The 12,590-nt window shown below is 40.5% G+C and overlaps 1 protein-coding gene across 3 annotated transcripts in view; it reads right to left on the bottom strand.

Annotated features, from left to right (window-relative positions):
* MAPRE2 (microtubule associated protein RP/EB family member 2) overlaps positions 1–12,590 on the bottom strand; it is a 103,111-nt gene that overhangs the window by 21,143 nt on the left and 69,378 nt on the right. For all 3 annotated transcript variants that reach the window (XM_019547740.1, XM_019547746.1, XM_019547755.1), the window contains 2 exons: positions 9,273–9,418; positions 7,010–7,223 (listed from right to left, as the gene is read on the bottom strand). In XM_019547740.1, coding sequence (XP_019403285.1) covers positions 7,010–7,223; positions 9,273–9,418 — 360 coding nt within the window. The remainder of the gene's footprint in view (positions 1–7,009; positions 7,224–9,272; positions 9,419–12,590) is intronic.

Raw genomic sequence — 12,590 nt, 5'->3', positions numbered from 1 at the left:
GAAGTAGTTTAACATATTTTCTCTCTGTTCCTTCAATTTTTGATTTTCTTCTGGTCTTTAGTATGATTTATTCTAAGAATGTGAGGATAAAAGGTGACTTAATAAAATATTACCAGTATTTGTGTTGGACTGCTGCACACAAATTGCTGACTCTGGGGCATGTGTATGTGCATCTTGAAAGCTATGTCCTGTAGCCCTCAGTTATGTTGAAATTTGGATTTCTGGCCAGAAGGGGTAGGAAGTTTGGCCACAGCTGTGATATGCAAAAGGCACCTCAGTGTTTGACTCTTATATTGGCCATTTCTCAAAAAACCCTCACTTCTGTACCACATTATAGAACATCATTTAACATCCCTGGAGTTATACATAATGAATCTCCTGAGTATGTGTATGATGATTAGGACCTAACATAACAAATGTTAAAACTCACTTTTTCCCCCCTCAACAAATTTTCAACTCTTTTTCATTAGGTATTAATGAATATATATGTATGCACGACTTGTAAATTCAGACTATTTTTTTAAAGTAGTCCAAAATAAATTACAAGGTGCTGAGGAGGGATTTGTTAGGGGGGAAATACTGCTTCTAGTAAAATCTTTAATTGAGGAGTCAGAGCAGGAGACGTGAATTCAGGCAGCTGGTCCAAAACAAATGTTACAATTTAAAGTAGTAAATCATAGCAACACAAGTAATATGCTGAAGTATCAGGATTGCACACTACAGTAATTTAGCAGAGACTGACAGGTCTTTTCTCCTCTCTGGGTCATGTGAAAGTCAGAGGATGGTAACACAATTCAACAGTAGTTCATAAACATTCAGATTGTTCAGTATTTAAGACAGCGAGGCCCTTGGGCCCTCTTCTTCCACTGCATCTAAGCTGCAATGATATAATCTTCACTGCTATGTTCATCAAGTCTTTCAGTCCAGGTTCCAGAACAGAAGCTGTCATTATTCTTTGAGCCCTTGCTGGTTCCTTACGTTGAGCAGTCACTGCTTTTACAAGGTGATATAAAATTAAACCCTCCTCTCATTCTTGCGGATGGGTTTTCCATGTCAACATTGATTGAACCACGTTTTCTGCTAGACATGTCAGGGCGTTTTTAAGCCTTCCTAGAGGCACTGGGTGTTGGCTACAGTTAAAGCTGGGGACTTCAACTGGGGTGTGCCAATTCTCCTGTTAGGAGCAAATCCAGAGGTTCCCCTGGTGAAAGGGTCCTGCCCCTGCGCTCAGTGGTCAGGAAGGGATTTTACCCCATGGTCAGATTGGTATGGAGTGTGGAGGTTTTTGCCTTCCTCTGTAGAGGGGCGTTGTGGCCCTCTACCTGGGACCTCTTGAGCATGTATTGACAACAGTTTATAGAAGCAGGACAATGGCTGCCATGATTTCCTTGCTGTATGGGATGGGATGGGATAGCTGTATGGGATGGGATGGTTTGGATAGGCAGTGGGGTTGAACTAGATGACCTTTAAAGGTTTCATCCAGCCCTACTTTCCTATGACTCCTGGATACATTGGCAAGATGAAAAGAAAAAAATCTAGCACTCTGTCAGGGTACATGCCATCCCTATTCTGCAGAGGAAAGTCTTACATCTTCATTCCACCACATACCCTGAGCACAAAATTCAAAGTCCTTTAACTTTAAAATAAATTTTATTGTGACTATATTTTATTATGCTGTCTCAGTATACACACATCTTCTGTATGGGAGTGCTGGAAGGAGCATAAATCAATCTTTAGCTACTATATAAAACACAGACAACTGAAGAGCTACATGTATAATGAAAGCAGAGATGTTTTTACTGCAATTACCAACTGCTCTTTATGAACAAGAAGGAGGGTGATGAGAAGATTTTGGTGTGGAAGGAAAGAAGGGAGAGAAAAATAGCAGAAATGTGTTTTTATGAGTTTAATTCCTCCCAATTTGAGTCTCCAGGCACTCTCCAGGTGTTACTGAATGCTACATCCAAATTTCACTATACAACTGGACAAAAACAATTTCTGAATAAAAATGATTAATTCAGAGGACATCTTACACTGTATTACGTGCCATAATCTACACAGATAAAAACAACATATTCCTCCCTTTCAATAAGAGACCAGGGTTTTTTTTCCTCAAGAAGCCTCAGACGGCACACTGGTTCTGTGTGAATAGTCATGGACAAACAGTTAATTCTGCCCTGGTTATTTTTCCTGTCATAGATGTGCTTATTTTTAGCTATCATGTGATTCGGGATTTTCCAGCACCGGTTTAGTCATCCTACTCTCTGAGAACACTTCAAAGCAAAAAATATAACAGGCTTCAGACTGAGGAATCTTCTGCAATTTAGCTTAATAGAATTAGTTATTTAGATACTAAACTGTTCTTTATTCATACATTTCTGAAATTCCCCATTCGCCCTCCAACACTGAGATCTATTGAGATTTGTACATATATTCAGAAATACTTGCATCCAACATTAAGCAGAAGCCCTAGGAGCCTCATTAGAATCTCCAGTCAGGTGAAGCTTTCTATAGGAGAATCAGAAATGCTGCAAACACAGCCCCAACATTTTAATCCCTTGCAATAATTTTGACCCTACCCCTACAGATAGTTTACAATGGCTCTAGGGTAAAGAAGAGGTTATTAGAGAACAACTAAATACTCATAGCAATACTGAGCTGGCAGATAGCACTATAACAGTAATGGATGCTCCTGGCTGAAAGCCCATAATGGTGACTGTGCTTATGGTACCACTCCTTACATAAAAAAACCTATACATTTATTCCCCTAATAGTCTGGAATATTTACCCAAATCAAAGACAACTTTGAATATAAAACGACTCACCAATAATTAGATTTTATACATGGGAAAATATTTATGCAGGCACAGGGGGACAAAGAGAGTTGTGGGGGGGAGGCAGGACGCAGGTTCCTTTTGTTACCTTGCACTTCTCCAGCTGCGAGCGAGCTCTCCTATCTAGCAGTCCATTCCAACCCAGGGCAGACAGCTGCTCAGCTCCCGCTTCAGTCCTGAGCCCAGGACAAAACCAGAGCTAAGCTGACACTTGTCCCAGGTCAGTACTCGAATCCAAGATGAGGCTTTTTTATCCCGTGCAGTTGGGGGTGGTGAGGGGGTGAGAACCTCATCTTGGATTTGAGTAAATATGGTATGTGGCAAACTGGGGCTCTAGAGTACTGTTACTTTAAGGAGTCTGAAAGATGCAATTATCAAACTTCCTCCACCACCCCTAACATATTGGTTCTATAGCAAATCGGCTCTGTCTCCCAAGACAGAGACGAGGCAATCTGAGGTAGCACAGAAGATTAGTCCCAAAGACTATTTATGTTGCAATTTCTGAGCTGTATTACCCGTGACCTGCATTGACACTTCAGAGTGATCACTCTCTGAAGCAGTAAGAAAAAAATTCTTGAAACACTTTTAATGAAACCTCACAAAACTAATACTTGTTTTCATAGTCCTCTTAATGCTTAATTTTTTTATTTATTTTTTACAAATAAATGTAGGTTTTAAATGAAGGATAGGTACCAAACCTAGCATTTGTACAAATTTGGATAAACAGAAACAGTAAACAAATGCTAAGTGACAAGGGGCTGCAAGCATTTGGCATCAGATTAAGATACTGAAAATATTTTTAAGTTATTACAGCTACCTCATAGGGATAATTTTGAAGGTAGCCTTTAGGGATTTAGATATTTAAATTTTGATATGGAGAGTAAGAGCTAAATTTTTTTAATTTCTAAAAATGCATATCATATAACTAGGAAAGAGTTATAAATTAGTCTGGAATATTAGTATTACTATTGCTTTATTCTCTGCCATATAAATAGTCTGCATGTATATTATACGCATGTGGACTGATAGTTAAGTATATCCACATTTATTCTGGGATTATTTTACTAAGTTAACATAGACAGATTTAGAAGGAAACAAAAGTTTTTAAAAAAACAAGAAATAAAAGTTAGTGTCTATCTGCATACCCATTTTTTACATTTTAAATCATAACATTTCAGAAGGTACCTTCTATCCTGCATCCAGAGAAGAGTTCTTGTGTACTTACCTATGTTCTCGTACCACCTGTAAGTCTAATTTGCACTACTATTACCTGAATTTGGGACATGAAAAGAATTTCAGATGCCTGCTATAAAATTAAAATAAGTTTTGCTTGTATGGTAGTTACTGTCACTTGTAGAGATAGTTAATCTTGCAAATGCTGTTTTTGCTGGTACACATATTAAAGGCATAATTTCTAATAAAACAGTTGAAGGTTTGATCAATGAAACCTTTGCACATCTGGAATAGGTTTGATTCTATAGAAGAATAAAGAGAAGATGAATTGTACAGTTCTGCATTTTGTTAAAAACCTCATATTAATAACTTCAAAGCTATTTCTAAACTCTTAAAACAGCCTATGACTTTTCCAAAATATACCTTTTGCACTGAAATTTTTCATGCTTAATTTTAGACTAAAACTGAAATTTGTTTGGCAAATTCTGCAATTTTTTCAAGCTCTTGATATATCAGCACGAAGATACTTATTACTGCACTAGGGTTTTTAACTTTGATAAATAAAACGATTTGGGTGTTAAAGTTCAGACTTGGCACTGAAGTAGGAAAGTCCTCATTAGAAAAACATGCATTTTCCTAAATCCGAAAATAAAAGAAATCATCAAGAAATGCAGTCCTAAATGTACATGTATAGCACTCAGAATTATCTTAACTACGCTCCCTTTGAAGTCAATGGGAATTTTACCGTCAACTTTAATGGGAATTAAGTTAAACTAATGCTGATTGCATTTGAAAACTTGTTGTAAAATTCTTTGAATGCAGTTGAAAAAAGTAGATCCATGCATATTCCCACAAGCAGAATTGCATCTTCAAGTCAATCTGAATACTATCTTAATCAAAGTAGTAATTTAACTGCGCAAACATCCTGAACAGGCCTACGTCAAAAGAAAAGGACACAGCAAGACAAAAGGACTCAGCAGCTCTTGTAGTCAAGAGAAAAGGACCCAGCAGCTTTTGTAGTCCATTTGCTAGGCCCTCGTATCTGCAATTTTAACCTCAAAATATGCAAAAAAAAAGTTAGGTGAACAAGCAATTTAGGAATCGACCATTCAAAAAAAAAGTGCTGACACTGATTTTACTGTATGTCAATTCTTTCCTTTTGTGCTAATGAAACTATAGAGAGAGATAAACGTGACCTTTTTAAAAATCATGAAATACGTTTTTGAGCATTTCTGTAATCATGGTACTAGAAATGTTCTAGGAACCTCAAGGGTGCCCAAGAAATTTAGTTACATTTTCCACAACTGTAATTTTGCCACACATACTGCACGTGGAGTAAACAACTACAAACAGCTTAATCCTATTAATCTTACTCTTAGAGCAGTTCAATTAAATCAATAAAATATTCACATGAGTAAGTCAGATAGGATTTAATCCTACTACTTGAATAACATGGCAATTTAAACTTGTTATGGGGATCACAATACATTTCCTTTATTTTCACTGCATTTAAGAGCTGTGCATTAATATATATGTATATATAGTACATGCACATTAAAGATGTGTATATGCATAATCTGATTTCTTAGGATTACTGGCTTGATTTATAGAAAGTTCTTGCATACTTACCAACTTGCTCCCTAATCCTCTTACACAGTTTTATTCAGATAAAAGGTCAAAACAGAGCAATTGCATGAGACCTACCCCTACACATGCTCTGTTGTTAAATGTGAGCATACACATTGAATAGGAGACTTTATTCCTTTAGAAAGTGCAGCTTGCCTGGTTGGCATGCTCACTCTCTGATACAGGTTTGGGTTGAACCATGCTAAGGAAGGAACACTTAAAGCAGCCAGGCCCCAAATGAACACTGAGAGATCACATATGTGTACACACACACACACACACACACACACACACACACACACACCTATTTAATGTATATGTATATACATTTGTATTAGTGCATAGATCTTCCCCAATTTTCACTGCATTTGAAATGTACTATGATCCATATAGCAACTGTACATTGTCATAAACAACTAGGACTAAATCCTACCTGTATTAGTCATGTGAATACTATTTTATAGGTTATAAGAACTTCATGTTATTGTTAACTGCCATGGGAAAAAAACAGGGAAGAGCAAGTTTGGATTTTATAGGCTGCCTGAACATTGCTTTGAAACTGGTTGGGAAAGACACCTGATCACACCTGAAAACTAGGAATTCAAATTGGGATTAAAGCCAAAAATGCTGCATTTTCTTGCTTGGGGTAGGGAAGGGTGGTATTTTAAAAGCAGTCTCTGCTGCCCTTCTCCTCTTAGTTAAATCAAAGTGATAAAAAGTGGCATTTCTTTTCATGACCATGTTGTCTACGGATAGGATGGAATCTGAGCTTTGATGCTTATTCCTATTGTAGATAGATGCCAAGTTGTAATAAACATCAATGATAGTTTGAAAGTTATAACACATTACTTATATGTTGCCCACTCAGAAGATTACTGAGTTTGAATGATCAGCACATTTAAAAATAAAAATCAATTCATTTTCTGCTTTTTGGCTAGCACTTAGGACCTGGAAGTGTTCCAGTTATCATAAAACCAGGCTATGTTAGCAATTTCCTGTAAGAATGAGTGGAAGGTGGAAGCGGGGTGGGGCGCGCTGTCTATTTAATAAATTCTTGGGTAGTTTATCTTATGCAGTAGCAAGAGAGTCCACAGACCATCACCTCACCATTTGGTACCATTGTAGTCCCTGGGCTTTATTATGGGAAATTCCATAGTCTGGAAAGATAATGCATCAGACCAAAGAAACTAACCAAATTAATACCCATCAAAAATCCATTTATGTAATCTAGGAGGCCAAAGCCAAGGTAGTGCAAAATGCCAACATAAAAAGGTGGTTTGGACTTGTTACAACAACATTAATGGACTCATTTATATGAGCTATGGATAGCTTATCTCAACCACTAAGGAAACTGAATTCTCCAAAATATACAATACCTGCAGTGGGTGAGTTTGCATGGTGGGATTTTTTTGGCAAGTTAAAGATCTGTTCACCAGGATCTGGAGGGGGAAGAGCATCTTGGCCTTGTCGAGCCTCCACAGGATCATACTCTTTCCCATCATAGTTGGCATCGAAGAACTTCTTAAACCACTGGATAAAATCTAAGTTGTCTTGGAAACGTCCTTTAACCAGTTTCTCTACTGGAATTACCTGTAGATACAATGGTAAAAAATTCCAGTATTTCATTGCCAGGACATACACTTGCCTCTGCCTAACCAAACAAGAAGACTCTGTTAACTACACCTTCAACCCAACGTCTACTGAAACAGTAACTTCAGAAGCCATGATGGGAGTTCCAACTAGATCATATTTGTGTTAGAATAAGTAACACTGAGATTTTTAACCTTATAATTTTTTCCTTCCATACACGCTATATATAGAACAGTTTGTTTACATGCGAGAGTTTGGGAAACTGTCTGAAGTCTTAACATGCCAAACCAGAGTCTGTGAGAATCTCATTCGTGTCGTTATTTGAAAATTCTTTACCAAAATGAGACATCCAATAAAAATGATTAGGTGCCAATACTGCAGTATAATGACAGGGTTTGATACTGCTCCGTGGCAGACCAGAAATTAGTTGCCATTCCCAGAGTCTGTGGGCAGATAACGGTTATAGAGGGAATGCTCTGGAGGGAGTGCCACCTTGGCTTGCTTAACATTTCATACTGTCGATTAAAGGGTCAAGCTGAGTGGATCAGAAGTGAATTCCATCTTCATTTGGAAAAAAAAGTGGTCACAGCTTTGAAAGAGGGATGGAAATAACAAGGCTGAAACCAAATGCACAGTATTTTAAAGATTTAAGAAAGTCTATAGGACAGGGTTCACGTGACATGTCATACATTAGCCCCTTGATCTTTTCCACTTATATTTTAATGCTGTAGTGACATAATACAACTCTTTTTTTTCCTAGAGAAATTAGAAGAGTAAACCTCATTAGGATCTTCAACACTTTACTGATAGAATCTATTTTAAAAAGAAACACCTGCAGTGCTCAGGGAATAATGACATGTTCAAATTGCAGCGTCCTAGAACAGAAAGGTGCATTCAACAGTTGGTGCAAGAACAATTCAGAACAGACATTAAAAATGAGGTCAGGAAGCTTTCTCCAGATAAATTTAAAATATGGATATTTTACGCGTACAGAACATAAAGCATGATTGTGTACTTTGAACTTAAATCACTTTAATTCAGTTCGATTTAGTTTCTTCTATTGCTACTACTTATAAAACTTAAATTTCATAACCTTCTAGATAAAGATCATTCAGTAATTCCAGCATCAAGGTCATACCTTACAGTTGAACTACAGTGTATTTCTTTAGAAAGTTATCCAACCTTGTCTTAAAGTTTTCCAACAATGCTACATCCATAGTACACAATTCCAATGATTTACTATTTATAGCTCTTCATAACTGACTTGTAATAGTATTTATTCCTGTGGTAGATCCAGACTATTCATCAGTTTTCTGGACAGGAAATTCTCGGCATCAGACAGTTAAATTCACTACCCATGACACTGAGTTTTTCCCTCACCACATTCTCAGCATCAGACAGTTAAATTCACTACCCATGACACTGAGTTTTTCCCTCACCACATTCTCGGCATCAGACAGTTAAATTCACTACCCATGACACTGAGTTTTTCCCTCACCAAATGACTATCCTAGCATTGATTCACAACTATAAATTACAGTCCAGTAGACAGTATTTTACCATAAGGCCCCATACCTAAACCAGTGCTTCCCAAACTTTTCCTCAGCATGACCCCATTTCCTCAGCATGGCCCCTCACCCCCAACCCACAGCCCCCCACCCAGCAACCCCATCCTCTGATTTTGTGACCCCATTTGGGGTCATAACCCACAGTTTGGGAACTGCTGCCCTATACGGACACTGGAAACCTAATGAATGCATTCTCGTTCCATTCCTTGGCCGCCAAATGTCATTGATCCAGTTTTCTACTTCAGCCAGCAAGATAAGAGTGCCTATTTCAATATTTCCCTCCTTTGGATCCTGCAACTCATTTTAGTTGTCAGAAGAGCCAGTGGAAACATCAAAACTGAGGACCCCAACTCAGACTTCCAGGTTCGGAAAATGGAGTCTGGACATTTTTGGTTTTGTTTCCTACTACTCGTTATATAAAATGCTGTAAAATGATTGAAGTTCACACTTAAAGTTATCTAAATAAAAATATAATACTGACCTTATCCACATTCATTCTTTTAAATGATGCTTGCAGAAGTTTGAAGTTGTGAATATATTCATGCTCCAGCTTTGCTTGAAACTTTACTTTCTTCAAGCTAATGCACCCTGGGAACAACATATCCATGAACTGGCAGTAGGCTGCTCCTATAAGAAGACGATACATAGACATTAATCTTGATGCACCCAGGTGAGACTAAGTGGCATTTATGACTGGAAGAGAAAGTAGCTATGGTTAATACTTATTGCTGTAATTTATTTTAATGCCAAGCACCCAAGACATGTGCATCCACTACATGTGGACTAGTGTAAATGACATATTAATAAAAAGTACTTCATCCAGTCTGGATGCACTGAGCACTGTTGGGTAACTTATAAAAAGGTAACCAGGACCAAGGCAAAGTAAATCATTCTTCCATCTACAACCAATGTACTTAGAGCAGCATGGCTAGGAACAGATGTTGCATTTATTCCTGAATAAATTGTGCCTGTGTTTTATCCCAGAGCAAAAATATCCTCGAATTGGTGTGCATACACATCATCCTTCTAATCAGGATTTAGCGAGTAGCTGAATGTACTGCTGTTTTTCCTTCCAATGAATCATTGAAGCTATCCTAAGATAACAGCACAGATGCATATCCTGGGATAAACCATTCCCACCTTTTAAGGAGACAGATCAAAAAAGGGTTTCATAACCTTAGACAGCACTGAGATGTACTGCAGGTACCTAAATCCTAAGCAACCCTACTCAGCTGCTATCTAAAATTTGGGAAGGGCCCAAATTTATTTTTGTTTCCTTTTTTTGGACCTGCAAGTCTCTTAGGAGCCTGCAGTTCTACCTTGTACAGATGACCAGAGATGTGTCTAAGCAGATAGACACCTAGCAGCCACCTAGCAGCCACTTGAGACCCATCAAGTTCCCGAATGCAGGCAGAGGTATTTACATCTCTTGTGGAGCCCCAATCAGGTAAGTGTGCTCAGAGCATACCTTTCACAAGAACATAAGATGTAATACTGGTCTATCCCAGTACCCCATCTCTGATACTGGCAAGAGTGGATGCTTTAGAAGGAAATCACAGAAAGCAGCAAATTGAGTAAGTATGCACACGAAGGACAACTGTGGCCACTTGTACTCAAAGACAGCATTGGAAGAAGTAGTGTCTGCCTTTTACATAATGGCTACATAGCAAGAGGACTCACCCAAGAAGTGGGAGACATGGCTTATAGCCTCTACTCTGGCCCATCTCTTCCACCTCCCACAAGATTGTATCTTAACCTGCAAGCTATGGGCCAAACCTTTTTGTTATTGGGTCATGGTACAGAAAGAAATACAAGATGCCAATGGCCAGAGATAGAAGACCAGAAAAAGCTAAACTCATCAGACCATGACTGGGCAATATGTAATCCATGGGAGCCATTAGATCCAGCCTACAGATGTGGGGCTTTGGTAGCATGTCACAGTAGGGAAGAGTGGCAGTGGCAGGAGCTTTCCCAGGGTCATGGCAGGGAGAAGCAGTGGTGCCTGTCTCTCTTTTACTGGAGCTGGATCATTCTTGCCCATGGTCTAGAGAGTATCATTCAGAAATGAGAACTCTCCCTGTGCTGCTGTGGGGAGAAGTGGTGCTGGCGGCTGAGTCCTACCACCCACCCTTCTCAGACCTGAGCTGGGTCACTCTGGCCTGCAGCCTCAAAAAGTTTGCCAACTGCTGGACAAGTCTATTTTATATAAAAAGTGGCACCCCTCCCCTTCCTCCCCCCGACTAGCCATAGGTTAAGAAGAGCAAGTCTTCCTCAGTTCTTTTACAGCAAGGGTGTCAAACATACCTTGCCTCCTGGGCAGGATCCAGACTGTGGGGCTTTTTGTGGGTAGAGCCAATAGTGGCCATGCATGGCAGTGGGCCAAGTGGGGCTATGGTGGCCCAGGCTTCATTTTCCCCCCTACCAGGAATGACCATGCCCAATTTGACCCCATAGCCCCGGATTCTTGCTCTGCCCCCAGATCCTATGGAGATACCAGGAACCCTACAGCCCAAAGGGAATACTCCCTGGGACGGATCCAGGCCATGGTCTGTATGTTTGACACCCCTGTTTTAAAGGACAGGGGCCTACCCCTACCAGCACTGGATTCTGAGTGGACAGGGGCATCTTAATAGCAGTCCTGATTCAAGGTCTTAAGTTAGGGGTGGGCAAAATACTGCCCATAGACTGGATCTGTCCTACCAGGCAATTTCATCCATCCGGGGGTACCTATCAACTAGTTGTCCTCCACCTAGCCCTCACACCTTGGTCTCACCCCAGCCTAGCTTCCAAGCAGGACTGCTGTTGCCACTGCTGCAGCCGCCAGGGGACTGCTCAGCTTTCCCAGTGTCTTTCTTGCTCCTGGCACCAGTTAGGGAAATTGGGGGCAGGGGTGAGGCTGCAGCTGGGTGGGAGCACAGAACTTGGGGCTGGGACTGGCAGCAGTGCGGAGCCCATGCCCAGGGGGGGAAATGGTAACATGGAACTAGGGTGGGCATGGTGTAGGTGGGAGGGAGGGTGGGGGGACCTATTCCCACACACTCCCTCCCATAGCGCACAGCCCCTGCCAGTGGCGGCAGCAGCAGCAGCAGCAGCAGCTGGCAGGCAATCAGGGTAGTCATAGCCCTTGCAGGTGCTGGCAGTGCACAGCCATGCAGCCAGTGCTGCACATGGCAGCAAGGCATGCAACCTGGCCAGCTCACCTCTTATCACACAGGGCTCCACATGGTACACATGCAGCTGCCAGCACTCACGCACCATCAGGGGAAGCCCTGCATGATGGAGCCAGCTGCCTTCACTGGTCTCTGCTGCAAAGGTGCTGGGACTGGAGCTCTGCCCCCTTGCTCCCCCGCCCCAGTCCCAGGACCTGCATGTCTGCATTTCTGCTCTTCTGTAGAACTTAGGACGGGGCAGGCTATTATTTCAGCTGGAGGGCTGCTTAATGAGTTTTGGTGAACTGTCAAGGGTTGCAAGGGTAGCTCCACCTTTTGACAGGGGCCTCGCCCCCTCATTGCCAGCTTGGAACCGGAAGTCCTACCCCTAACCCCTGACATTTGCCACAAAGTCCCTCTACTTGCCTTCCGCCACCCCCCAAAGTACTCCTTTTTGCAGGGGAGGGTTGCCAGCTTGGAACCAGAAAAAAATAAATCCTATGCTAAAAGTCAAACACATACTATAACATATTTTAATTGTATTACAGAAAATATTTTCATCATGATGCGTTTGCATAGTGTATATGTGATTGCATAATAACTCAGAAAGAAAGTCTTACTCCTGTATATGGTATAGGGGATGTGGGGTG

The sequence above is a fragment of the Crocodylus porosus genome, unplaced genomic scaffold, assembly GCF_001723895.1.
Source record: "Crocodylus porosus isolate Cpor-Errol unplaced genomic scaffold, CroPor_comp1, whole genome shotgun sequence".
Classification (NCBI taxonomy): Eukaryota; Metazoa; Chordata; order Crocodylia; family Crocodylidae; genus Crocodylus; species Crocodylus porosus.
Note: the sequence above shows the minus strand (reverse complement) of the source record. Positions and strands in the feature narration are given on the sequence as shown.